Below are 26053 nucleotides of genomic sequence, written 5' to 3'. Positions count from 1 at the left end.
CACAGATCCCAGAGGCAGCAATGACATCAGAAAGCAAGCGATTCCTGCGCCCGTTACCTCGCAGACTACACAAAAAGCACAGCCAGGACGAGCTCGCTTCCCACGGACTCTGCCCTTCACAGTAGCTGAGGGGGAACGCGAAACTTACTGCAGATCAGCGTCTGTCTTCCCGCCACGCCTCGACCCTGAGCCCGGCGCGCCGTTAGCACTTGCGATCGACAGGGTGTGTGTAACAGCTACAGAGATAATCTTTCAGCCTAGAGGTTTTGAATCATTAGAGCTCTATATTAACCTGATAAATATTGAACACCTGAAAAACCATTTCTGAGGTTGAGTAGGATAAAAGCCACAAACGGCTTACCCTCTCATAAACTGCTTTCTAATTTGTTTAAAAAAAAAAAAATGGTAAAAATGGAAAGAAAACAGATGGGATAAAAATTACAGTTGAAACAAATTATTCACAATTTGAATTTTTTGAGATATATATCTTGAGTTTTTGAAACTAAACAAAAATAATAATAAATTCAGAGTGCCAAAAAGTAAATGGATCTCTCTCCCAATAACAGCTTTGAACACCAATCGTAAAACAAAACAAACAACTTTCAACTCCCCCTCTGTTCTCTCCCACCCGACATGTAATACAAAACCTACAGAGATCAGTAAAATCCTAATTCAAAACAACAATGGCCACAGGACACTAAATGCTGACATGTGCAATATGCACACACCAACGGAGGAAAAACAAAATCATTACAATTCTGGTACAAAGGATAAAAAGAGCAAAGGGAGAAAAATCCTGATATTTTGGTATGCATGTCATGGGTCCGTTTTAATTCTTCCAAGAATTTTGTACTGTGTGAGCGTGGAGGAATCCGTTCATCCTGCGGGTCTGTGCGAGCAACACCGATGTCCATGAACAGACCGGTTAGATGTCTGACACGTGTGCGTGTGAACTTGTGTATGTGGCGAGGGTCTGGTCCTTGGATGTGTGTGTGTGTGTGTGTGTGTGTGTGTGTATATTGGGGAGGGAGCGCTCCGTTTGGCTGTAATGGTGGGCCATGGCATCTGATGGGACTACAGCAGTGTGGCGGACAGGCAGGGACAGTCAGTCATTTTGGCTATGTACACATTCGTAGTCGGTCCATGGCTCCCCCAGACGAGCGTCATTTCCTCAGGTCTAATACACACACCTGGAACACAGGAAGGAGCAGGGAGCAGAGCGTCAGGGCTAAAATAACAACACATTGTCCGCCACGAATGGTTCCACCTTCATGTCATGTCAGCGCAATTAATTCATTTACCACACGCTGATCCAGGCCCATGTTGTTTTGAAGAAGTTAAGTTGTCCTGATTCACTACTGTTCACACTAAACCCACATACTGTACATCAGTCTGCTTCCTTCATGGTGCGGGCTGTCACCTTATGACAATGCTTCCCACAAGTTGTCAGTTTACTTTGGCGGCATCGTGAGGGGAGTCGACGGCAACTTGCTACTGACGTTCCACTTAGCGAGCCCGGTAATTTTTTCAGGCACTAAAGTCTCTCAATCTAGTATAAGCCAGTGGTGTTGCAACATTATCTGACTTTTATACTTCCAGCTGATTATCGAGGCTGTTTTCAAACTGTCTCTTCATTCACTTTGTGTCGGCACACACACACACACACCGCGACTCCGAGGAGCACAGATGCACCTGTGTGTGCAATTAATTATGGTCATTGTAATTCACCAACATGCTTTCTGCATTTGGAAACATAAAATTTTGATTGTTTGAAGACTACATCGGAAGGATTCGGCAGTGTCATGCATCACGGCAACCCGAAATTAATTCAAAATATTTACCTGCTGGGGTGTGGATTTGCCTGCACAGGCCGCCCAAATATTAACAGTGTAAGGGAAACACTGTTCAGGATCCCGCACATATTTTACATTTCAATTCCAAAATGTTTCCATAACTTTACACCAAATTTTCATGACTGCACTACTGCGGTGTAATGTGTGAAGACACCGTTACAAAAGCTGACATTGAAAATAGATTTGACCGTGGCCTACACCTTGAAGATGGACAAATACATCTTCCTATGCAACACTTAAATGTATTTAATACTCAATCATCCCAGGCAGAACAGAGCTTGACCCGGGTGTCAACCCCGATTTTGATCAGGGGCATTTTATGATGTCAGTGTACATGGGTCAAAACTTTCACACAGATTCACACAAACCTCCTGGGCCACTAGCCTGGTGTGAAGGGGGTATAAAGAGGCGTGACTATATGTGAGGGACTACTTTCATCAATGATTATAAGGGGTTCCACAACTCACCGATCCGTCTGATGCACTGGCTCCCACTTTGTCCCCCGTGGCGTTCCAGCACACCTCGAAGATCCCTCCTGTCCCCCGGTAGCTGTGGACTAAAGCACCCGTCTGAAGACACACAGATACACACACACACACACATTTAGCAATGGAAGGCAACAACTTAAACATACAACTTTCCTTACTGTAGTCTGTGTATTTCTGTTATTTCTGTCATTTTAGTACAATACAACCAGGACGGCTAAATTAACTCCCAGTAACGTTCAATTGACTTCCATATTGTACTCTTTAAAGCTGTGTTTATGTGCGAGTGTGTGAGTGGTTATAGGTGGAGTGTGTCATCCTGCACCTGAGTGTTCCAGATGTGGACACACTTGTCGAAGGAGCCGCTGGCCAGGTGCCTGCCATCGGGGCTGAAGGCCACGCTGTAGACGGGCTCCTGGTGGCGGGTGAGTGTGTGGATACACACCCCGCGCTCCACGTCCCACAGACGCACCGTGGAGTCGAACGATGCGCTGGAACGGGGGAGAGAGAGGGGGAGCGGAAGTGAGTCAAGCTGAATCATACCTCATGAGGATAAGCTGCAAGCTACTGCATGTATAGGGTGTGTGAGTTGGAGATGACAGCTACTTCAAATCAAATTATAACATCTATCTAATTGACTTATGTGCAGGAGAGAGCTTCAAATTTCTATGATTTAGAAATTATTTTTAGAATTCATGAATTTAGGGTACCATACACACGGTGTAATAAGGAATTTCTTACTTCACATATCGCACCCTGTTGGCTGCTGCATCGTTCCTGTCCTGCAGCATTTACAGTCAAACGACCGAGAGGGAGAAGATGCAACCTTCCCCTGAGAGCGAGGCTGGTGTTCCAGTGCTGCGGTGCGATCTTACCTGGCCAGCATGAGATTGGCGCTGGGGTTGTTGGTCCCGGGGCCCGTGGGGCTCCACTTGATGGTGTAGATCTCCTTACTGTGGGCCTGCAGGTCGTGGACACACGAGTCCTGCTTCATACTCCAGATCTACGGCACAAGAGACGAGGGAGTGATATAAGAACAACTGCTAGACTGGATATGAACACAATTCACACTGACACATTTAATCTGGAACGTGTGTGTGACTGAGGCTGATTTTTGTGCTTCTTTTGGTCACTGTGCAATATTCACTGTGAGTGTGTGCTGTGTGCACTCCTGGCACTGACCTTCAGTGTCATGTCATCGGAGCAGGAGGCCAGCAGGCTCCCAGTGGGATCCCACTTGATGGCATTCACCTCATTCTGCAGCGAAGAGGAGGCAGGGAAAAAAATAAAACACAAACTGCAAACGTGAGAAAACTACACAGGCAGCAGCAAGGTCAAGGTTACCTATTTATGAATAATGAATGCTCTTATATCAATACATCAAGATATCTCAATAAGTCCTCATCAATATAAGAATGTCATGCATGTGGCGTGCAGCTTGTGGCTACGTGCCAAGCCACGTAGCGGGTGCCATGGATGCTGCAAAACCACGGCTTGACATTTCAGAGCAGTGCGGTGGGTCTTCCACTGAAATCACTTTACTTTTAATCCTTTCTACCACCCAAACAAAGTTCATTCACTTTGAGGAGAAGCCAACTGAGCCAGTCTGCACAGTGCCAGCAGTCGTATCAGCTATCCTCCAAAGAACAGGAATGCAATTCTTAATTTGTGGAAAAGGAGTCGCTGTGGTGCTATACCAAGCTTTATCTACCAGGCTTACAGAGTCAGTGGGTGCTCTGGGGTGGAGAATACACCAGCCTTTTATATTATGCGCTCCTTTGTTATGTATGAAACGCTATACAACAACACTTATGGACCACTGACTTTTACACTGGCATGTAGCCTAAGATTAGAATGTGTTGTGTGCAACACTGTATGGAAAATAAGTCCATGGCCTGTGTTAATCACAACAAGAAACACCACCAACCTCTACCATCATGTGAAAAGATAGATGTTGATTTGTAATTTATGTGCATTACCTCCACGGTGAAGTTATGTTACAGTTAGTTTGATTGTCTGTCTGTCAGCAGGATATCTCAACTCAAACGTATGAATGGATTTCCATTAAATTAGACAGATAGGCCTTGGGCCAAGGAACAACTGACTATAGTTTGGTAGTGATCTGGATCTAGGACAATTATTGTTTTTGTTAGCAATAACTATGACACTAACAGGGACACATCCTTGATTCCACATCCTATGTGGATGTTTGCATGTTTGGCCATATCGCTCAGCCCTAGTTAAGTACATGCTCCACACACACACGCTGTACTACAGACATAAGGTTGCATTACTATTACAAATCCATCACGGTGCTTTACTCCTAAGAATGGGGGTGGCAGCATATGAAAAATCAAAGTCTTTTGTGATACAAAACCTGTCTTGAAAGGTAGACAGACCAAATCGACACAATAAGGCAGAAATTAGTTTGTGTATGTGTGCATTTAACCCCGAAGTTATTGAACTTGTTGTCCACGAGCCATGGCAGCTGGTCAATTCTGAGGTTTACCACTTCCAGAAAGAAAAAATATTTTCAAAACAAAAAAAAACCTTATACAGTGGTTGGTTGCTGGCTGGAAGAAACAGCAAACCTACTAGCCTCTGCCAAAATACAACAGTACTTGGTGGTGGATGGTATAAATTTCCCTGTGAGAGAGCAGCGGTTACACAGAAGGAGGAGCGCTGCCTTACCGTGTGTCCCTGGAAGGTCTTGACAGGTCGGTCCTGGCCCAGCTTACACACATGGATGCACATGTCTGTGCTGCAGGAGGCAAACGTGTTGTTGCTCTGCCAGTCAACGTCCAGGGCAGGTGCTGTGAGGAGGCACACAGGACAGAGACAGAGGGACAGAGACATGGGGAGAGCAAGATGGCATTAATATGAAGGGCTGGCTGTCTCTGGAATATTTTTTTCATACAACACTGCGTCCGATACTTCAATTTTGACGACAATTCTAACAATACTTTTTTCGCTTCCTTTCTTAGGTGACTGAAAGCACATTTGACATGCAATAAGGTAAACTATTATCTCTGTAACCTTTGTGCTAATTACAATTGTATTGACATTTGAGCATGCCGTCTACTTTTCTAAATAAATTCTGAGCACGCTCAACTGAACTCACCCAGTTCAAATTCTGAACCTGAGCTGTCATTTTACAAATGCCACATTGAGAGTTTTCCATATCTTTTCACGCTTTCAACTCAATATCAAAAATTGGTTCTGTATATTTCGGATAAATGACCATGTGCATGTAACTGAAATAAATGTTCAACATTTTACAGTAGCTCATGAACTGGCAGTGAAAATGTAGTGGATAATAAACAATAACCAAATATTTGGATAAATAGGCAATCACAGCTGTATAATCAATGAAAGATCATAGTTTGGACAACAGATTATAAAATTCTGTTACACCATCTGGACACTTTCCCTCTTCCAACACACATCTAACAGTTTGTCAGTTTTACTTATCTATGACAAACAGAGTTCAGGTGACAGTTGTATTCTGCAGCCTGGCCTCAGGAGTGCAAGGTGGCAATATAATCCCCTTTCTTTTTTCCTGAAGGTGCAGTCTGTGTATAATCAGAGTGTGATATGATTGACTTCACTTACTTCCCCTCTGACTACAGTTAGTTGTCTTCAGGAATAAATAAGCCTTGCTGTGCATTAGTTTAGCGGTCTAGAGAACCATTGTCACTCTCCAAGCAGGTCTGAACATAGTTATCACTGTGTCTTCACTGCAGTGAGCATAGGGTAACATCTGTCTAAAAACCTAAGGACTCTTGCATGAAAAGTGGGATGATCCAGCTGACTCCTGTCACTCACCTGAGTGGAAAGGAAACTGCTGCTTTGCCTCTCCTGTGTGGGCGTCCCAAATAATCGTAGTCTGAGCAGGAGAGAGATATTCATTATTTACACTAAACTAGCATCAGTCGTGAGTAAATCAATAAAGACAAGAAATCAAAATATATACAAATTGTTCTTTTTCTCATTAAAACTTAAATGATGTGCACAAGTTCCTCAGATAAGACAGGAGATATGCGGGAAAGCTATAAATCACACACACCTAAGGCCTTTTTTATACCTCTGCGATGTCTGGATAGTTTGCCTGTGCTGCACAGAGCATGTCACTACACTTACGGACACTAGATGGCGATGTTGAACAAGGTCCATAAATTACACAGAGGAAACTGTAGTCTACTTGAACTTGACCGCTATGAGAATGGCTGCATACACAAGTTTGGAGGGAACTGAATCATAGCGGTGCCGGCAGCGGCGGACCTCTAGTCTTTCTTCAAACTGCTCCATGCTTGTTTGTTGTGATTTTGTGACAGAAGGTGAGGTCGGCTACATGTTTATTGGTGGAAATCCCACCTCACCGTCGACCCATCATATTTGTGCAGTGTATTCGGGTCCTGACACACAGTTACATTTTGAGGGAGGTGTGTGACATCTGTGAAACCTATGCACACAACACACATGCTGCGCAAACCATAACTATATAACTATACTATAGGTATAAAACAGACCTGAGCTACTGTGGTCACTACTGTTGAAGTCTAGAAGATCGACATTGCATTTTATTTTAACTATCATGAAGCAACTTATGTATCCACAGCTCGTCTTAGACTAGGGCCTTTTAGTGCAAATTATCTGTGCTTTTCTTCAAAATACCACTAGGTTCTCTAGAACTATTCCACCTCCTAACCCTGATCCTCAAGAGCAAATATCGAACATCCCAAAAGAACTTAAGTGGCAAGTCTGGATCAGGAACATCTCGGGAAACGACTATATTTTGGGGAAGCTGCACCCCTCGCACAGTTACTTGAGAAGCGTTTAACACAGAAATCTGAGGTGTGAATACTGATACTCACAGTTTTGCCATTAAATCCTCAGCATGTCAACTTATTCAACCCTGAATCAGCTATTTGCCTACCTTGTCTACACCAGCACTGAGGATGAAGTTTCCTTTCTTATTCCACTTGAGCGCAAATATAGGACCCTTATGCTGACCCAAAGTACTGGCCAGGTTACCTGAAAACATAAGACCATGCAAGTTATTAATAGGAAAAGGACTATAAGAGATCATTGCTTTAAACATACGATTTGTACTAAGAGTTTTGGAGAGCTGAAAGTGATGCAGTAGAAGCTGAAAGTCTTACCGTCCTTTGTCCATATTCTGGCAAAGCCGTCATACGAGCCTGTTGCTAGCAATGTTCCCTCACTCTGAAACACACAGGTGATTCTCATTATGTTGCCATCAATCGCATACAATCTTTCTCAATTGCAGTCGCATATTTTGATTCCAGCAGCGGCACGGATATCATTTTTTGCCTCATTTAACTTTCACGAGTATCTTACAATTTCTCAATTAATATGTGGCTCCCAGCTTGTTCCGATTACTGAGAGGGTATTTCATGTTAGTTAAAATATTTGTGCTGATTTGGCATTGTGCATTAACTTGTATTACCCAGGGAAAAAATAGCTTGCAGCTGAGCAGCCCCCCCCCCCCCCCCCCCCCCATGGGAGTGACTCGGCCCCATATATCCGGTTGGGAAGGAGAGCCAAGGAATGCCTTTGGCAGACGTAGTGGTCACATGCATGCACACATACACACACCACACAAGATCAGATTACTAAAAACTGCACTCAGTGCAACACACACTCCATCCTCTATCATACTGTACAACTACACACACACACACACACACTCACATTCCAGTCCAGTGAGGTGACGTCTTTGTTGCTGGGTACGTCCTGGCCCCCCTCCCGTATGCAGTGCCTCAGCACCAGCTGGGTGGAACCGCCTGTGCTGTTCTCACTCAAGTTCCAAATCCGTGCTGTCGAGTCCCCGGACCTGCATGTGTCAACGCACACACACACACACGCACGCACACACACACACACACACACACACACACACACACACACACACACAAACTAACATTAGGCACAGTAATATAGCTCTTAAATCAGCATTGAAAATGGAATAAAACTGACTAGAGCTGCAACGATTAATCGATTAATCGATTAGTTGTCAACTATTAAATTAATCGCCAACTATTTTGATAATCGATTAATCGGTTTGAGTAATTTTTTAAGAAAAAGAAGTCAAAATTCTCTGATTCCAGCTTCTTAAATGTGAATATTTTCTGATTTCTTTACTCCTCTATGACAGTAAACTGAATATCTTTAGATTGTGGACAAAACAAGACATTTGAGGACGTCATCTTGGGCTTTGGGAAACACTGATCGACATTTTTCACCATTTTCTGACATTTTATAGACCAAACAACTAATCGATTAATCAAGAAAATAATCGACAGATAAATCGACAATGAAAATAATCGTTAGTTGCAGCCCTAAAACTGACTATCATTACTTTTAAGATTATCTGTCTGTTTTTGCTAAAGCCAAAAAACACATTCGGTAGACTGCTCAAGGTGGTAAATCAAGATGGCAAGAACTGAGAGGTGAGAGTGAGAGAAATGAATGAGAAAAGAAACCAACAGATGAAAAAGAGCAGTAGGAGGCTTCCTTCTCTGGACCAGATGTAAAATTCTATGACATTTGGCATGGTTGTACCCTTTTCCGTCTCAGCAAAGTTTTCAAGAAATAGTCTGATTTACACTATAGTCCCAAACGGGGCTTACTATTTAAGTTACTCAATTTCCTCCAAGGCAAAAAATGTGCTGTTCGTTTTACGCCTTGTTAACTACAGGGATGATTTATTAGCAAGGCTCTAGTTTCAAACAGACAAATAGTACTTCAGCCTCTGTTGTAAACACTCTGAGCTGACACTGGCCCTGGTAAAGCCTGTCTGGCCTTGCTATTTGAAAAGTTTAAGCTTCCCTGCCATTGAATTTAAAAACCAGCTGATAAACACTATCTACTGAACGTGCGTGAAACAAACTAATGTACGCTCTGGTAGATTCCTGTGAAGTGGCCCGCACCTCTGTGACTTGATAGAATTTAGGAATCTGTCTTTCCCTGTCTGGATTACACCTTTCCATGATGTTCCAGAAACTACATGAAACTAGGGCTGGGCGACTTTCAGTGGAATCATATCGTGATGATATGAAAATATTTTGATATCATGACACACATTTCTGCTTTCTGAATTGATGACAAGCAAATTTTACTCTTTAAAATGAGGTATGGTAGGAATATTATTTGAATATTTCTGTTTTGTTTGACATCACACCTAACATTACCATTCGGTTCAATGAGATGAACATTAATTTGATTATTTAACGTGATTTTGCATACATGAACCATATCGTGATATATATAGATATCGAGACAAATCCTTATCATGATATTGATTTCAACCATATCGCCCAGCCCTAAGTGAAACCCTGGGGAAAGGGAACAGAGGGGGGAGTGGTGATGCTGACCCGGAGGCGAGGAGGTCGTTCACTGGGTTCCAGGCACAGATGAAAACCTCAGACTCGTGGCCCCTCAGGACCATGGCCTTACTCTGGGGGATCTCCACGTCCCGGTCCACCTCCATCATCTCCGCGTGGTGGTCTACAGAAACAAGCAAACGAGAGACCAAAATGTTACAGATAAACACACACACACACAGAATATAACAGATTTACACACCTAGCCACGAAGAGACTTACTAATTGACACTGAACATTGTAGTTAAACTAAACGTATTCATGTATCTACTGTTCTATATAGTGCTGCTCATTAATTGTAACCCTCCGTCTGACCTTAAAGAGATGACATGATTTTATAACAGTTCTTTTACTGTCAAATAAGATAAGTGAAAGTAGAGACAGAATCCACCTTGTGCCATTTCTACACTTGCTCCAGCTCCATAAAGGTAATAAGCTCTGCTGTCCACTCAAAGAGGGTAGAAAATGGTCCTGTAAGTCCAATTTCTCCATCATTAATTTCTACAAATTGTCCTTACCACAAACACTTTTCATTCAACACCTTTACAGAAAACAGGCGTATTTTAAGGAATATTTAACATGACAGGAAACAGTATGCAAAGGGTTAGGGTTAGGTGGATTCTGTTAGTACTGTGCAACCAGCTATTAGTAAGTAAGTAAGTAAGAGAACCACTGTTAAAATTGCACTGAGATTTTTATGTAAAAATACACCCGTCTTATCAGCCAAAATCACAGAGTGGGGATGCCACAGAGAAGAGCGACCCATGCTCCCTAAGTGAATTTTGCCGTTGGGTATGATCACTGCGGAAATCTAAGAAACTAAAGAGCGAAATACAAAACAGCAGAGAGAGCACACTCCATCAAGAGAAAGCTGGACTCACATATGATGGCTGAGCCCCTTCACCACCTCTACCCACACCAGCCACAAAGAAAAATAAATTTAGGACCAAAGAGTGCGCAGCTTGCCAACGTAACATTACATAATCTCTGGGTATTGAAGTCCTCAAAATTCAAACAGTTACCTCTTGCTGCCATTTGGGGCCACAGATGGGCAAAATTGCCTAGTGCCTAGTAAGTAATGCAAAATGGATGATAAATTACTTTGATGAGATGATTTCAACCATATCTGAGTCCCGTTCTGCTTTCATGTTTGCTTTGAAATGCAGAGCAGCAGCATTATAAATGCTGCCATCAGGGAGAAAAACACAGTGACAAGGAATTATTTTGAGGGAGAAGAAAAAGCAGAAAACTTGACGCTCATCCAAACATAGTGGAAAAAGCAGACAATCAACAATGGGGGTCAACACATGATGCCCAACAGGGTTTCTCTGGGAACTGGCCAAGTGGGGCAAGATATTGATTTGAAGTTTCAGGCAGCAAGTTCAGCTACAGTTACATGTTATTCCACAGCTCTTCAAATATATTATACTATCGGACATTTGTACAGTGACAGCCTGTTGTGCCTGATTTGGACATACTTAAAAAATGTGTCAATTATGTCTGTCTGGCCTCTCTGGTTTGAGATTAGCCAGCATTACACCTTTTGTTTAAACGTCAGCAGCACAAGCTGAAATGCCCTTCCCTCACTCTCTGACACATACACACATACAAGTGAGAGGCACAAAAATACACATAGAGACCCTAATAAAAGACACAGGCCAATCCCAAACGGCTCACACAGCCTCTCGTAAACATTAATTTTACCACACCAAGCCACACCTCTGTGCAAGCCAGGGATAATATCTTGGATAGAATCATCAAAATTTTCCACAATGTGGTCAACTCCGAGCACCAAAAAAAAAAACCCCTCCTGTTTTAAGTGCTGATTCAAGGATTCCTTTCAGCCGTGCAGCGTCCTTACTGGCTAAGGCGTGGGCTCCGTTCTCCTCCCCGTTGGCAGCACCCTCTCCGTTCTTGGCGCTTCCCTGGGGCCCCGTGGCGCTGCCGCTGCCCGCCGCCGCCTGCTGCTGCTGGGCCAGCTTGTCCCTGTAGGCCTGCTGCCTGGTCTGGACCACGTCCGGCATCACGGCGTCGATCAGAGACAGGGACTCAATGGGCCGTCCGTCAAACAAGGTCCCGTCCTGCACAGAAAACATGCCGACGCTGAAGCCACTTCACTGTTGTGCAACTTATAAATATAATACTAATGAAGTATAAATAGACTTCTGCAAATGGAAAATACATGTTGTTAATTATGGCCATTACGACAGATGATACGTTATGAGAAAACGGACCAAATACAGTAAAAGGTATTAAAAAGATAGAAGGTAACAGACACACCGAGTCAAAATATAAAGCTGACACTGCAGCTGCAGTTGGCAGTGCAGCGGAAGGTTATGCCAGCTAGTGGCTGCTAGTGTGAAGAAAGGTGACTGACCTCGTTGATGCTGACTTCAGCCTCCACGTACTGCAGGCCCTTCTGGATGATGGAGATGAGGGCAGCAGGGGGCACCAAGGCTCCATTGATGTTGGATTGGCTGATGTGGCTCTCTATGCCAAAGGTGAATGCTGAGTGGGAGAAGCCTGGAGGAGATAAGGAGGAATTGAAGAATGGGATGGAGGGAAAGCGCAGAATTTGAGAGAGGAGAAGAGCAGGGAGGGAGGGAGTGAAGGAGAGGGAGAGAGAATGATTGAGATATAACAGGAGCGGTGCAGCAATATCCTGCAGTGGCTACATCCCTTGTTGGACAACATTTGCAGCGTTTCCTTTAAATAAAAACATGTAAATAAAAGTGTAAATACAATTAAGACCCATTATCTGGCCTCATTTCTTGGCCTGCTATAAATAATGAAAAAAAAAAAATTGTAATTATGACACAACTACCATGCTATAAATGTCAAAATAACATTCTTTAAACTACATCTCCTTGAATTGATTCTGCAATTGGCCCATGGGTCTGAGAACCCCCCACACACACCTCTCCTAAATATACTGCATGAAACACTACATTTAATTGTGTATATGTGTATAATTTGTAAATATACTGTATATAACATTAAAAATAAAACCATATTTAAATTAAGCCAATGCAATACATTGCAAGCCATAAACTCTTCCTGAGACCTACCTGACTCTTGCAGGTATCTGTACACCAGGAAATTGACTTCATCACTGCTTATGCTCATTTTTAGTCCTGGTGGTTAAACCATTGGGTCAGCGCAGGATAGGAGCCTGTGGAAGTGACACAGCACATTAGAACAGAAAGCCTTGCTTACTCAGAGTGGTTATTACACACTGTGTTGTTAAGGAGAGTCGAGCAGAAAAGGGGGCTCGCTTTGAAGATGGAAAAGTATCTTCTTCACTGTTAATTCACAACTAACATCCTGCAGTACCACACAAATAGATAGTAAATAGTCAGATGACATGCTAGGGGCATTAAGGCAGGTGTGAAAGAGACTGTCACACGCAGAGGGAGGATGATGTAACACCACCAGCTTGCTACGTAGCTCACTACCAAATGGGCACACGCTTGATGAAAGAGAGAGACGAAGGGGGGGGGAATCCATCACCTTGCTTGACCTAGATCTTGCAATTTCATAACAGAGAAAGTGGGCAAACACAAACAGTGATCGTCATTTGACACAGCAGTAATGATGTTTAATTCCTCTCTACGTCTGGTGGTTGGAGAAGCCTCCTGGCCCTAGGCAGGGCACCAGTTTCCATTCATTAACCTACAACTGGAAATAATTACCAGCCTTCTTCATGAGGCAGGCTGGCTCTCGTGGACCAAAACTTCTGGAGGAAACGGGCTTTAAACTGCAGCAATAACAGCCCCGACGTAGCTTGCATCCTTGCACCGTATTTATTCAAGCAGAACCCGCACTGTTTAAATGGGACTGTGGAAATAAACAAGGGGCTTGGAAGAGGGACAGAATTTCCACTGCTTCCATCATGCCAGCCCGCGGAAAAGTCAACATGTCTACCTCCTGCTGCCTCCCAAAGGCTGAGATCCAAGACCAACTGGACCAAGAGGCCTGGAATCTAGCAAAAGCCCCTCACCAATCACTGACAAGGTTGTCATGAAATCCTGGTGGTTTGACCTTCTCACAGCGAAGCCGTGCCAGCAGGATAAGGCAAATGGTTTGATAAAATCGGAATATTTCACACAGCTGACAAAGGTTTTGGTAAGGATGAAACTGAAAATAACTGACAAAAGACAATATGACCACGCAAAACGCAGTGCATGAATTTAAAGAGAAAAGAGGTGTGTGTACCACACTGCACCCGTGCTGTCACAGTACAGTATGTTTTTCCACTGGATTTTGTTCACGGTTCAGTAAGGTAAGGGTATAGTAAAAGCGTACTGATACATGTATCTCATGTATCTGATACCAGCCCACTTTCAAAGGGTGCTGGCAGGATTTTTGCAGCAATGGGAAGTGGAAGAAATACAAGCACTAATCACATTATGGGCCAACAAGAAAGTGCAGAACGATTTAAATTCCGCAGTGTGCATTGTAAAATGTTTTTGTACATAAGTCAAGACATACTGTAGGTTATGTCAGAATATTGAAAGGTCTAGGGCTGCAACTAACGATTATTTTCATTGTCGATTATTTTCTCGATTAATCGATTAGTTGTTTGGTCTATAAAATGTCAGAAAATGGTGAAAAATGTCGATCAGTGTTTCCCAAAGCCCAAGATGACGTCCTCAAATGTTTTGTTTTGTCCACAACCCAAAAATATTCAGTTTACTGTCATAGAGGAGTAAAGAAACCAGGAAATATTCACATTTCAGAAGCTGGAATCAGAGAATTTTGACTTATTTTTCTCAAAAAATTACTCAAACCGATTAATCGATTATCAAAATAGTTGGCGATTAATTTAATAGTTGACAACTAATCGATTAATCGTTGCAGCTCTAGAAAGGTCTTTTCAGAGGAGCAACAACTGGTGGAACTATGGCAGCTGAGAAGAAACAGGCAAGTTATTATTTACGTAAACCTAGGTTAACTGCAGTTGCTATAGTTACACAACTGTTCTGAACAGGGTCCCATAAGATTAAAATTGCAGTGGAGAACCAAACGGTACTGATCCTGAGCCAAACCATACCCAGACCCAGCATGGGTACAGTACAGTACTTCTGCAGTGGAAAAACCATATTAAAAAACCCAACTCAGATCAACCTCTGATCTCAGGACAGCTAATGAAATACCACAAGTACAGCGTGACCTATATATGTTGGTGTTGGTCTGTGTTGATTACTGCTCCGGCAGGGTGCCTTCTTAGAAGATGAAACAGGTCCAATTTTCAGTGGGAATTAATGGGGTTGAACCAGACTATAAGCTCCCTCTCCCTCTGCTGGAGCACAGACAACAACCGACGGCCACAACAACCATTTCTTCCCACAACAGAACCACATAACCTTGAACCCATGTTGTTTGCACAGTTGTCCCAGTGAAACATTCCAAAACACTGAATGTGTTTATTCAGTAAAAATCTTCACCATGCAATGTAATGTAACAACGTACATATGGCAGAAAACAGAACAGAGCCATTCACTGCCATAGCCAAAATGATGCATCTGAAACCGTGGTGTTGCATGCGCAACACTCAACCATCTGCAACCAAGGAGGTCTACATTGCATCGGCTCTGTAATTCCCTTCCTTTCTTTCACACACTGCTCAAGGACATTTCTTTCTCTCACCATCTCACTGCTGAAACACTCAATTTGGACTCTACATTCCAAACATAACTCCTAAAAAAAACATGTCAGCTCTAAGAATCCCTCACGGGGCGGCTGGCGTGTTTGTTTGTCTACTATCGTCACGGATGGAAGCAACTAACCCCGCATGCAAACAGTCACAACACTCAGGAATGGCAAATGTTTCTCTTTCCACCCACTGTAGCTGCTTCAGGTCGTGGGGGAAACAACACGGCAGCCGGATCATTGATGGACATGTGTGAGTCCCCCCCCCCCGCACGCACGCTGTCCCCCCTCCGGTTAGTTACAATGCTGAGTGAGACCCATCCCCCTCCTCTGTGTGACTCCTGACACCTTGCCAAGGGAATACTATCTTCCAGTATAAGAGTGCAACAATGGAAAGAGGGGGGAAAAAACTATGCAGGAAAGGAAAAAAATGACAAAGGTCTGACATTAGAACACTGCAGGGAGATTACTGGTGTCATTTGCATTGATACACTACCCATGTGATCAAGATGTCTTCAAATGCTCATCATAGCTCCGTTGTCCTGAGCAGGAACTCTGGGCCTCTGAGAAAAAGAGAAGAAAATGGAAGCGTTTTACAACTAAGGAAATATAGGCACATAAAGCCATGTTAATGGTGCACATCACATCTATACCGTACTTCTACATCTATACAAGTACTAAGTCTGTACTTGTGTCTAACATGTGAAATCACTTGCACTCCAAATTGTGCAACAAAATGACAATTTCGTGTAGGCAAAATCTTAAATATTTTAACTGATATATCCCCATGAATGTTTCAAGAACAATTCAAAGTTAAATCAAAAGTGATTAATTTCATTCTGTGATTCTTCAAACTTTGGACAAACCACCGTGGGTGGGAGTTTTGCGCTCTTTAAGTCCCAAATTCCCAAGAAATGCCTAAGTAAAATGTTTTGCGTGTGTACTATTTAATCAAGTCTTAGTTAAGTAATACAACGACCAAGCAATCATCACCACTGTACAGAACATATGGTATTTCACAATCAGTGTTACTAGAAGTTGCCATTATTGCAATGGAAATTTTAGAGGAAGTGTGTCAGTGAGTGGGTGAGAAGATGCAAGAGAATGTCAGTGAATGGGTGCAGGAGAAAAGTGTAAAAAGGGGTGTGTCACTACACAATCAGAGAAACTGGGTCAGCAGCGTAGAAGCCAAACAGCCGGTGGATATTTGTGCTCTGGGCCAGGAAGCAACATGTACCATAGCCCTTGAGGATAGTAATGAAAGGAAGTAGTATGTTATGCCGATTTTTTGTTATTTATCTTTTCAGAACCGATAGTGTAGACGAAGACGGACATAGTTCAATTCATTTACAATTGATACATTTCAGCCGCCTAATGATTTACAATTGCCAACATCTTATTACTGGTGCTGGATCAACAATTGAGGTGAAGGAGTACAGTGGTTAGTTTTAAAGCAAGAGACTCCGTTTTATATGAACACCTAACTGAGCTAATCTGCGTCATCCAGATTGTGTCTTTTGTCGCCATTTCGGAAAGAGTTATCTAGGCCGGGCTCAGTTGCCCCTCTGCATGTCTGGTTGCTTTCGTGTAAGTTGACTGCATGCAAGTTATGTCACCATGCTAATCTACCGGTAGCTAAACTAGCCAGCTAGCATTGCATGCTACTTGCGGAAATACAATACCCATCCCCCACACACGGTAGCGAGTGAATGGGCTCAGCAAACTACCGAGCAAGCGTGCTCTTTGAGCTAACGTTAGGTGAGGGAGCGTCACCAGATAGCCTGTGTTAGCTGCTAGCTGCCAGAATGTGTGGCTCAAAATTTACTTTATTTACCTGACAGGTGTAAATAAAACACTTCCTCTTTTCAATAAGTAGAAATGAGGTGATGCAGTTCTACATCAATGAAGGCTAAGAATTAACTAATGCTATCATTAGTTATTATTACTCGTGAGGGTCGTAACGATAACGTTAGACTGCCAATTGTCCACATGTCATGAGTCACTAAGTGAATATGCGGGAAAGCCTAAAATGGAAAATGGTCTTAATTATTAAAAACTACTTCTGCACAAAGCTAGCTAATCTAAACATCACAAACAAATGGCCCCAGCTTCTTTTCTAGAGTCATTTAGCTAATGGGGTTCGCCGCATATTATTTACGACTCAGGTTAACGACTTAGCCAGTCCGCATCACCGTGAGCTAACTAGCTTGCTAGCTAACTAACTGGTAGTTTGTCTTGGCGGCCGTGCCCATCACCACACATGCCAGCCAAGCAAGGCGGTCTAAATCTGGTTAACTTGAAGTGAGTCGTCAAACGTCAGCTACAAAATTAGTTAATGTAGTTATATGGGTTAGCATTAACTTTAACAATATTCGCTGATTTCAACTGAGGTTAGTGGACCTGGCTAAGACAGCTTTTTTGAAATAGCATATCTAGCAAGTTACCATCAGATCATCAGCTAGCTACCATTCAAAACCTGCTAGCGCGCTAGCTAGCACTAGCAGGCTAAGCTAACGACAGTGTTGCCGTAATCCCGTACCTACTTGTGTTAAACCTTTCAATAGACGATTTCTTCTGCAGCCCCTGTGTTTAAATCAAACCATGTTATCTCTTTTTATCGATCGCAAGAATGATCGTTTTCGCACAGAAATTAACGATCATATTAAAGCTAAAGAGCCAGGCGGTAAGAAGCCAGCAACGGCTTCAGACATTCGACACAGTGGAGTGACCCGACCTGCGAAAATGCGCTGGCTGAAACAGTACAGTATTATTTCCAAACACCACTCACTGAAGCCCAATGTGACGATAAACCCGTGACGGCGTCAGTGTACAAGGTGCTCACCATCTTACCGGAAAATGCGACAAGTTGGAGAGAGTCGAATATTTATATTTGCGAAATTCTAATAAACACATATTTATTGACAGTGATGTTTTTAATGTATCACAAACGAAACCAGACAGAAAACAGCCAACACAGATTTAACCTTTTTCGCATTAATGCAACAAACACGTCACTAATAAAAACGCTGCATAGTTTAAGTCTAAATATTAGCTCGTGGTCAGTTTTAAACGTTCACACAGCAAAACAGAGCGTTTCCATTGGCAAACCCGACCAATCAGACAGGAAGGAGAAAAGGACTGAGGCCTCCGGATGCTTGTCCCGCAGCCAAGCACCAGTCATAACAACAGTGCCTCGCCCATCCCCCACTACACCTCATTTTCGCCTGTGCGGTCATCACTAGCCATAGATTAATTACACCCCACCCCCTATCCTTTGCTCAGTCATTCAGACTGGGAAAGTCAATAACAAGCTGACATCATCATTGAAATCTGTGTTTTACACTGATATTTTGTAGCTGTATACATAATCCATAATCACATCACGTTTCCAGCGCCATGTTCCTGTCAGAGATGAGAGCGAGGAAGTATTTACGCCCCACCCCGATGATCCTGTTATTATTCCATATGTAGGATTCATTGCAACTGTCCCCACTCTGTACATGGCACGAGACCCTTCCCCATTCATCCAAATTAGGTTCTGACCTTCAGAGTTACACTGTCAGTGTCAAGATGCCGTGGCCTACCTAATGTACACAGAATGCACCTTGTGTGTTTGCCTGAATGTGATTAGCGTCTGTCCCCATGCGAGTGGCTTCACTGCCTCCGTCTTTTTCCTATGGGAGATGATGACATATCATGAAATGCTGAATTTGTGGCCAGCAGTTGTACAGCAGCAGCCACCGTGCAGCATATTCAGCACATCCTTTGTTGCAGTTGATTTTTCCCTGCTTCTATGGAATGGTATAGTCTCAGCAGGAAGCACAGACGCACACACAACATCCCTTCTTCATCTCCCACATTCACTGCATGTTCACACCCATGCACTGCAGACACAAGAAGAAGACACACCAAACAGCCACCACAGCAGCAAAATAATGTGTGTGTGTAATTACATGAGATCAACCATTTATTATTGTAAAACAATAGCCGGCATATCATCTCAAGCCATCAGATAGCAATACCGAAAGTGTGAAAGGTTGACATTTACTTGTACATCTGATAAGCAGCTCTGCAGCCTTGTCTCCACTCTGTGTTGGTGTGTGATGGATGGGGCTGTAGCCGATACTGTATGCTGCTGCAGTCCACTGATGGTTTTCCTCATTGCTGCCTCCAAGGCTGTGAGCTGTCTTTGATCCTCCCACTCAATTATCTCAGTGCTCATCTGGCCCTTTGTCAACATCCCAGCAGCTCGACCATCAGAGACCTCCCAGGCTAATATCGTTCTGGATGTGCCACGCATTCACACCACCTGCATTTTAATCATTAGAATGGATACAGTAAAATCAACACTGTCCTTACATTGTCTAAAAATGGGTGGGTGACGGGGAGTTACGATATCGTGTTATGGTAGAAATGGATGTACTAGAGCAATATTAGAAGGATTGTACTATAGTTGGTCTTCTGTCAATGTGACTAACACTGACAGGATTAGGGATTGTATTCTTATAGCGGCCCTTTATACTAAAAATGTATGCACTAACAAAAGGGCACAGTGCTTAGAATAAAAGCACCCACCCACTAGGCTACAAATCATACTATATACAGAATGTGTTGAGAAACTAAGGAGTACTATGAGAGTGTAAAAAGGGGACTAGTTATTTCACATTCATGTGTATATTGTTTTGAAGCCTTGCACTAAATGCTGCAGAAGAGGGTTTAGGACTATATATCTCCATTAGTTCAATCATGGGTATTTTCCCACATTCTGCCCCTCGCTTCTTTCTCCTCAAGCCAGAAGAAACAGAAATATGTGCTCCATCACTCCCACTGTGTGAGGGTGTTTTGGCTGACAGCAAAGAAATGTGAAGCAAATTCCTAATTTCCAATGCCAGGCTTTATGCAATGTATGATTCACTGTAGGGGTATTGTGAATTGCCACACATCTTCCCTATGACCGTAAATCCTACTATTCCACTTTTACACACTCATACAGGGACGTAAATGGAGTGAGAAATGCATGTATATAGGCGTATGTGTGTGAAAACTGTAAAATGTTGAAGATCCATCCATAGGGTTTGCACAGTAGCTCCATTATAGTACTCTGTAAACTGAGATTATCACTGTTTTTTAAATGTGAGAAGAAGAAGAGTACAGTATTATAGATGTGGTATCTTTGTGGGGGCGGGGGACTAATCTGCAGGACCGTAACATGAGGTTGCTGGGGATATGAGCACAGCAGCAGCTCTGATAAATATGTGTTGGACCTGTTGGCATTGTGTAATTGCTTGGATACAGCCACGCAAGTGAAAGCTTTGTCAACTGCCTTAGCAACAGCAATATTGCCTATTAATTTTTTCTCTCTCTCTCTCTCTCTCTCTCTCTGTATTTGTGTGTAAGGAAGAAAGAAAATGGACAGGGAAGTAGGTTGGGTGGAGGAGATTGGTGATAAGGAATAGTCTAAAACCTTTGAGGCAATTTCTAATCTGTTTTTTTTTTCGTTTTCATTACAGAAAAGATGTCAAACTAAGAATGTTATATCAGCAGTTCCCAATCTTTTTCAGCTTGTGAACCCCGAAATGAAGCAATGCCTACTTGCCGAGCCTCTGTTGCAGGTGTAAATGTGCAGAATGGAAACTCTGACACCAGATGATGGTTTTTATTTTCCCTATTCACCTAGAGGCTGCAGATGGTCATTATTTCACAAGGAAAAGGCATTTATCACAAAGATTAGAAACATGATGAGAAATCTGTACATTGGAAATATATTTTTCCACGTTGCATAAATCACTTTAACCTTCCAAACTCATCCTCCAGACTGAGAACCCCTGTGTTATATCATTCAGCAGACACATATAGATGATTGCACTGGTGACACGCTGCTCAATCACCATACAGTAAAACACAACAAGGATGCTCAATGTATTCACTAATGTACATGCTATATGCTTCACATCAGTTATGCACACAGGACAAGACCCTATTGACATTACAATAACTGTAACACATTAGAACTAAAACGCATCTCACATGCAACATTAACATGGTGCATTATTTCTGTGAGAAAGCGAGGGAGAGAGAGAGAGAGAGAGAGACTGCTGCTTGGCTTCACTGCCTGCTCAGCAAGAGCTATTTTTAGATCCAGAGAAACAAAGGAGCAGAATCGCCTTTCATCCCCCCTGTAACTATGTTGTTTCACCTCCAAATGTGGCCCACGAAGACAAGTCTGCAATTCTTCTGTGGCTATGTTTAGGCCTAACCCCAAGCACACAAATGCCATATACATCTGCCCTTGTGTTGTCCCTGACCCTGCATGTTGTTTAATCCTTTTTTTCTCCCTGTATGTAAAGGGAGTTATATTTTCTTCAGGGCTAAATCTGAAGTATAATTAAAGGAATAGCTTTCAAGCTAAGAGGCAGGAAACAGCTCTATAGATCTGCAGTCTTGTCGCTCTTATACTTTCTGAGAACGGCCATTCTAGCAGAGTCTGCTGCTGCTGCATGGGAATGACTTTCACAGTCACACACAAAAGGGAGATGAGTAATGATTACATCCAAGATGGCTTATCAAGGGGTCTGCTGGGGGAAATCCCCGGCTGGCCAGACCAACACTGTGGTGGGAATCACTTAAGCTGTCAACACAGGAAGACACAGAAGGCAGCTGAATAGCCTAGATGGACTAGATTTGGTGGAAAAGTGTAAAATGCCATGGGTCATCATACCTACAGGACCTTCACCTTTTAATTTAAGTTTACAATTTTCATCTACTGAGATGCTGAGATGAGATCCTCTGAAAATGGGTGTGATGAATTTACCTATTAACACACTATAATTTCAACCAGTGCATTTTCTCATAGCCTACAGACTGGAACAATGATGACCTAATCAAATAACATGTTTTCTCTTGAGGCTTTTTTGGATTTAGTGGTTTTCTGATCATACACTGAGAATTTAGAATATCTTACATGTGCAATAAACTGGTAGGTTTACAGGGGTTAAATAACCGCTTCATCTTCCTTACTGTGAATCTTTCAGGAAAAAAAGAAAGTTTGTTATAGAATCATGTTGGAGCCCTTTTCCCCAAAGGAGAAACAATGGGATATAAAATGTCTTATTCTTTAGCAACACCAATAGATTTTCACACCAACTAACATTTTCACTTTTTTTTACCAAATTACAATAGTCACCCCAAATCAAAACATCAAAGACATTCCACATTAATCACAGAGCTGTTGTTAGCAATAATTCATTGAAAGAGGAAACCCCCATTTATGTGTCTGTACTTTCTGAGGCTGCAGGGACACCTAGTGGCAGAATGTAGCAACGTTTTCCTGTCATGCTGATTGCAGCCGTGGCACTCAAGCTCTCACACACAAGTTTGTTTGAATTGATTGAGCTGCTGCTGAATTCATCTGTGGATGTGCAGTAGTGTCTGCAGTAAAGATAGCAATGGGCCCACACAGGAGCCAGTCACAGCCAGTTATTGGGAGGTACAGTTGAGATTCATTGTGCTTGACCAACTCATGACGGCATTGTACAGGGAACTCATATTACGTACACAGGTATGACAGGCATCCTGTTCACTTGGGGCAACAGTTTAAATAAGAGGGAGCCGGCTGCTGTCCCCGAGAGCCCAGAGCATGCTGGAGAGCCACTGCTGACAGTTGTAGCCCCAAATCTGGATTATCATAACAACCCACCAACAAGAGGTAGGACCTCACAGATTAGACATATTACATCCGCTATTTCAGCTCAGCACACATTAGTCACACAGGAGCTGAACCTAATTATAATTTAGATGTGCAGGGAAAGCGATACATTATTATAGGCGCCAGGGGGAAACACTGAGGCCAGGCACAGATTGAGCAGACGGTGTGGTTAGAAATGGTATAGCACACAATAGAGCATAGGTCAACACAAAGCATATGACTGCAAATACAGTGGGTTTTTATCTTTAGCATTCTCATACATGTTAAATAAATTTATAAGGCCTCAGAATGAGCTACAGTATGGAATTCCCTGATTGGCCTACAGTAAAAGCTTTTGAACTTTCATTTCATTGCCTATTTGTAGAAGTGCACTGATGAATCATGATTGGATTATTTTCCCTACATTGTCTGGAACATGCCCTTTTTGAGGAACAAAAACAGTGTATAAAACAGTGTAACACGTAATTCAATAATGAATGGATGATTGGGTTCTGACATTACATTGTGTTACAATTATATTAACAGCATGTACAATATGCTCACAACAAGTACTATATGTCATATACTGTATACTATGCACACACTGTTCATACTATCAAACTGCCACTCTCCTCTTTGTGCACCTCAGGTTGTTAAGTGTTTACTGCTCTGTTCTACCTCTGCTGAGCAGTGGAGCCTGTGTCTTTTTAAAGTCACCAAACACGAGGACACCTGCCCAGACGGCAATAATCACTGGAAGGACGAGGCAAAAAATACATCCCGAGACATTCTTTATCAAAGAGCAGGCCAAGCTTTGAAACCCACTGTGCGCTGAATGTAATGTGCGAGCGTGAATGTTAGTGTGGAAGATGAGAGTAAGCACTGACTAAACCAAAAATTGCCTGATCAAAGCCGAGCCTTCAGGCGTTAAACTAAAAAAGTAAACCCCATAGCTACCATGTCTCTACCAGTTATGCACACTGTTTTGATCACTTTCACAAACCTTTATTTCTCTATTTTTCTCTGATTTACATGCAGTATGTGCTCAATGGAATCAAAGGAAATTATAGATAGCTACACAAGATACACCTGCCGTATGATCCTGAGGTTTGCCACATGCCGGTTTGGCTTATCATTCATTCATTCGTGTTTTCTCACAGTCTCACAAGACGGGAGAAAGGCAGCTGGGAGAAATATGAACCAAGGACACACCCATAAAGAATTTACAGTGAGGTCCACTGTCCTATCTGCCTCTGGCCTAGGACATGTAGTTCATTAAAAAGATAATGGGAAAGAACAATACGTTCCTGCTGTGGCAAGCAGTTTCAGTCAGTCCTGTGCATTGAAGCATCTCATCTCTGCCTCAGACACAGAAGGACTTTCTGCCTCCAGCGCTTCATGTGATGACGCTGCTCACTCAGTATCTCTTCAATAATCAGTGATAATGAGAAGGACGCAAATATATCCAAAACCAGTCTTTCAAGCCGGTGATTAGAATAAGACATACATGCAACTCTCATTCAGAACCACTTACCAGCCTATATTATCTCTTATGAAGTTCAGTCCAGCCTACCGTTTCAGCATGGCGCTTCAATATTTTCACATTTTCAAGTGTCACATGAACTCTACTGGGCTGAACATCCTTGTTTACTAATGAAATGGATCTACGATATTAATGGAATATTCTCAAACATTTCCATCTTTTATACAGAACATTATAGAGAACATTTTGTCATTTTTGGAAAGTATGTATTTTATTTTTATATTACATTATCAAATGTTTTAAAGTTTGTTTCATTTCATTAGGACCTAACTAGGAAAGCCCAAGGTCAGGCGCTGAGCCTGAATGAGCCTACCTGCTCCATATATCATTAAAGGGAGCGTCACTGGCCATTCCTTATATGTTATTATTAGGTAGGAAGTCACTTGCCGCGGCAAGTCCAGCCTCCATGGTGCATGAAGCGCAGCTAGCAACAAATTTACTGCCCTCAAAAGCCTTTAAAAGCTTTGCTTGACTCCAGAGTTGGTAGATGGAGTAAGGCGGTCATTCTGAAAGTGTGTGTCCATGTTTAGCTGAAATCAATACAGTTATGTGTGGAACTTGAGGCACTCAGGAGGTAATGGTCAGCATGCTTTTACGGAGGAGAAAAGTTGGGAAGTTATGATAACGCAGAACATAAAATGAATGTAAGTTTGATTCTTTGTTGTGGGTGTGCATGCCGGCTTGCAGACTTCATGTTGTAGCTACATCTACATTTACATTTCTCTTGGAGGTCTTGTTTGACACTGAAGTTCTCTCTCAGCAACATTTCTCCTAAAGCAGCTGGGAATGTAATACAATGAGGAAATTACTCATCTTTGTGGAACTTGTTGGCTTGTTTTCCCTCTATTCTGTTCCTGGCAGTGAGGCAAGGTTGTTATCCCCCACAAGAATGAAGCAGGCCTGCTCATTCTGCTTGCCTGGGACCAGACTGAATAACTGAGTGACTCTGTTCTACATTGTTTATTTACATCTGTGGCTGAGTAACTAAACAATATGATTTGATTATTGATTCTCCAATTGATTATTGGTTGGTATTAGTGTTTCTAATTCAAGTTTGGATCAAGGTGGAGCAAAGGCAAATTACCTTACTATTTTGATATTAACAAATGGACACTCAGGACTGGCAACATGGCCAGTAAATGGTAAATGCCTTTGTTCCAAATGACGCTTTTGAAAAAAAAGCGTGGCAATCTGGAAAGTGGATTTGCATCGACCCTCACCTTAACGCTAACCTCTGGCCGACCTAGAACTAATAACTCATAATGTCTTGCTCGCCCGTTCCCTTTGCATATGAATCAAGCCTAATGTCTTTTAGAGGAACAAACCTGTGCAGTATTGAATGCTGTGTTCGCTTCAAACGGTAGGACGGGGACAGAGAGGAGGCAGGAGCGAGGTGTTGTTGTTGTGCCATGAGAGGACCCAATGACTTT

General features: G+C 42.6%; 1 protein-coding gene across 4 annotated transcripts; it reads right to left on the bottom strand.

The window, feature by feature from the left end:
- On the bottom strand, positions 1-18239 carry LOC139647367 (F-box-like/WD repeat-containing protein TBL1XR1). Of its 4 annotated transcripts, none has more exons than XM_071523251.1 (16): positions 18185-18239; positions 15893-15959; positions 12813-12916; positions 12122-12267; positions 11606-11825; positions 9736-9868; positions 8054-8195; positions 7501-7564; positions 7275-7372; positions 6164-6224; positions 5030-5151; positions 3521-3595; positions 3214-3341; positions 2664-2829; positions 2321-2422; positions 1-1190 (listed from the first exon to the last, which is right to left on the bottom strand). In XM_071523251.1, the coding sequence occupies exons 3-16, from the start codon at positions 12868-12870 to the stop codon at positions 1164-1166; spliced, it is 1542 nt and encodes a 513-aa protein (XP_071379352.1). In that variant the 5' UTR covers positions 12871-12916; positions 15893-15959; positions 18185-18239; the 3' UTR covers positions 1-1163. The 4 variants fall into 4 exon arrangements, with proteins under 4 accessions (XP_071379352.1, XP_071379351.1, XP_071379350.1 ...); XM_071523250.1 differs by lacking the exon at positions 18185-18239 and adding an exon at positions 17936-18102; XM_071523249.1 differs by lacking the exon at positions 18185-18239 and adding an exon at positions 17940-18102.
- Between the last annotated feature and the right edge of the window lie 7814 nt (positions 18240-26053).

This window comes from Centroberyx affinis, unplaced genomic scaffold (assembly GCF_046629955.1).
Source record: "Centroberyx affinis isolate AG114_WGS23_722 - 3 ecotype Tasmania unplaced genomic scaffold, CSIRO-AGI_Caff_v1 ptg001078l_1, whole genome shotgun sequence".
NCBI lineage: Eukaryota > Metazoa > Chordata > Actinopteri > Beryciformes > Berycidae > Centroberyx > Centroberyx affinis.
The sequence above is the reverse complement of the archived record's forward strand: the minus strand, read 5'-3'. Positions and strand labels throughout refer to the sequence as shown.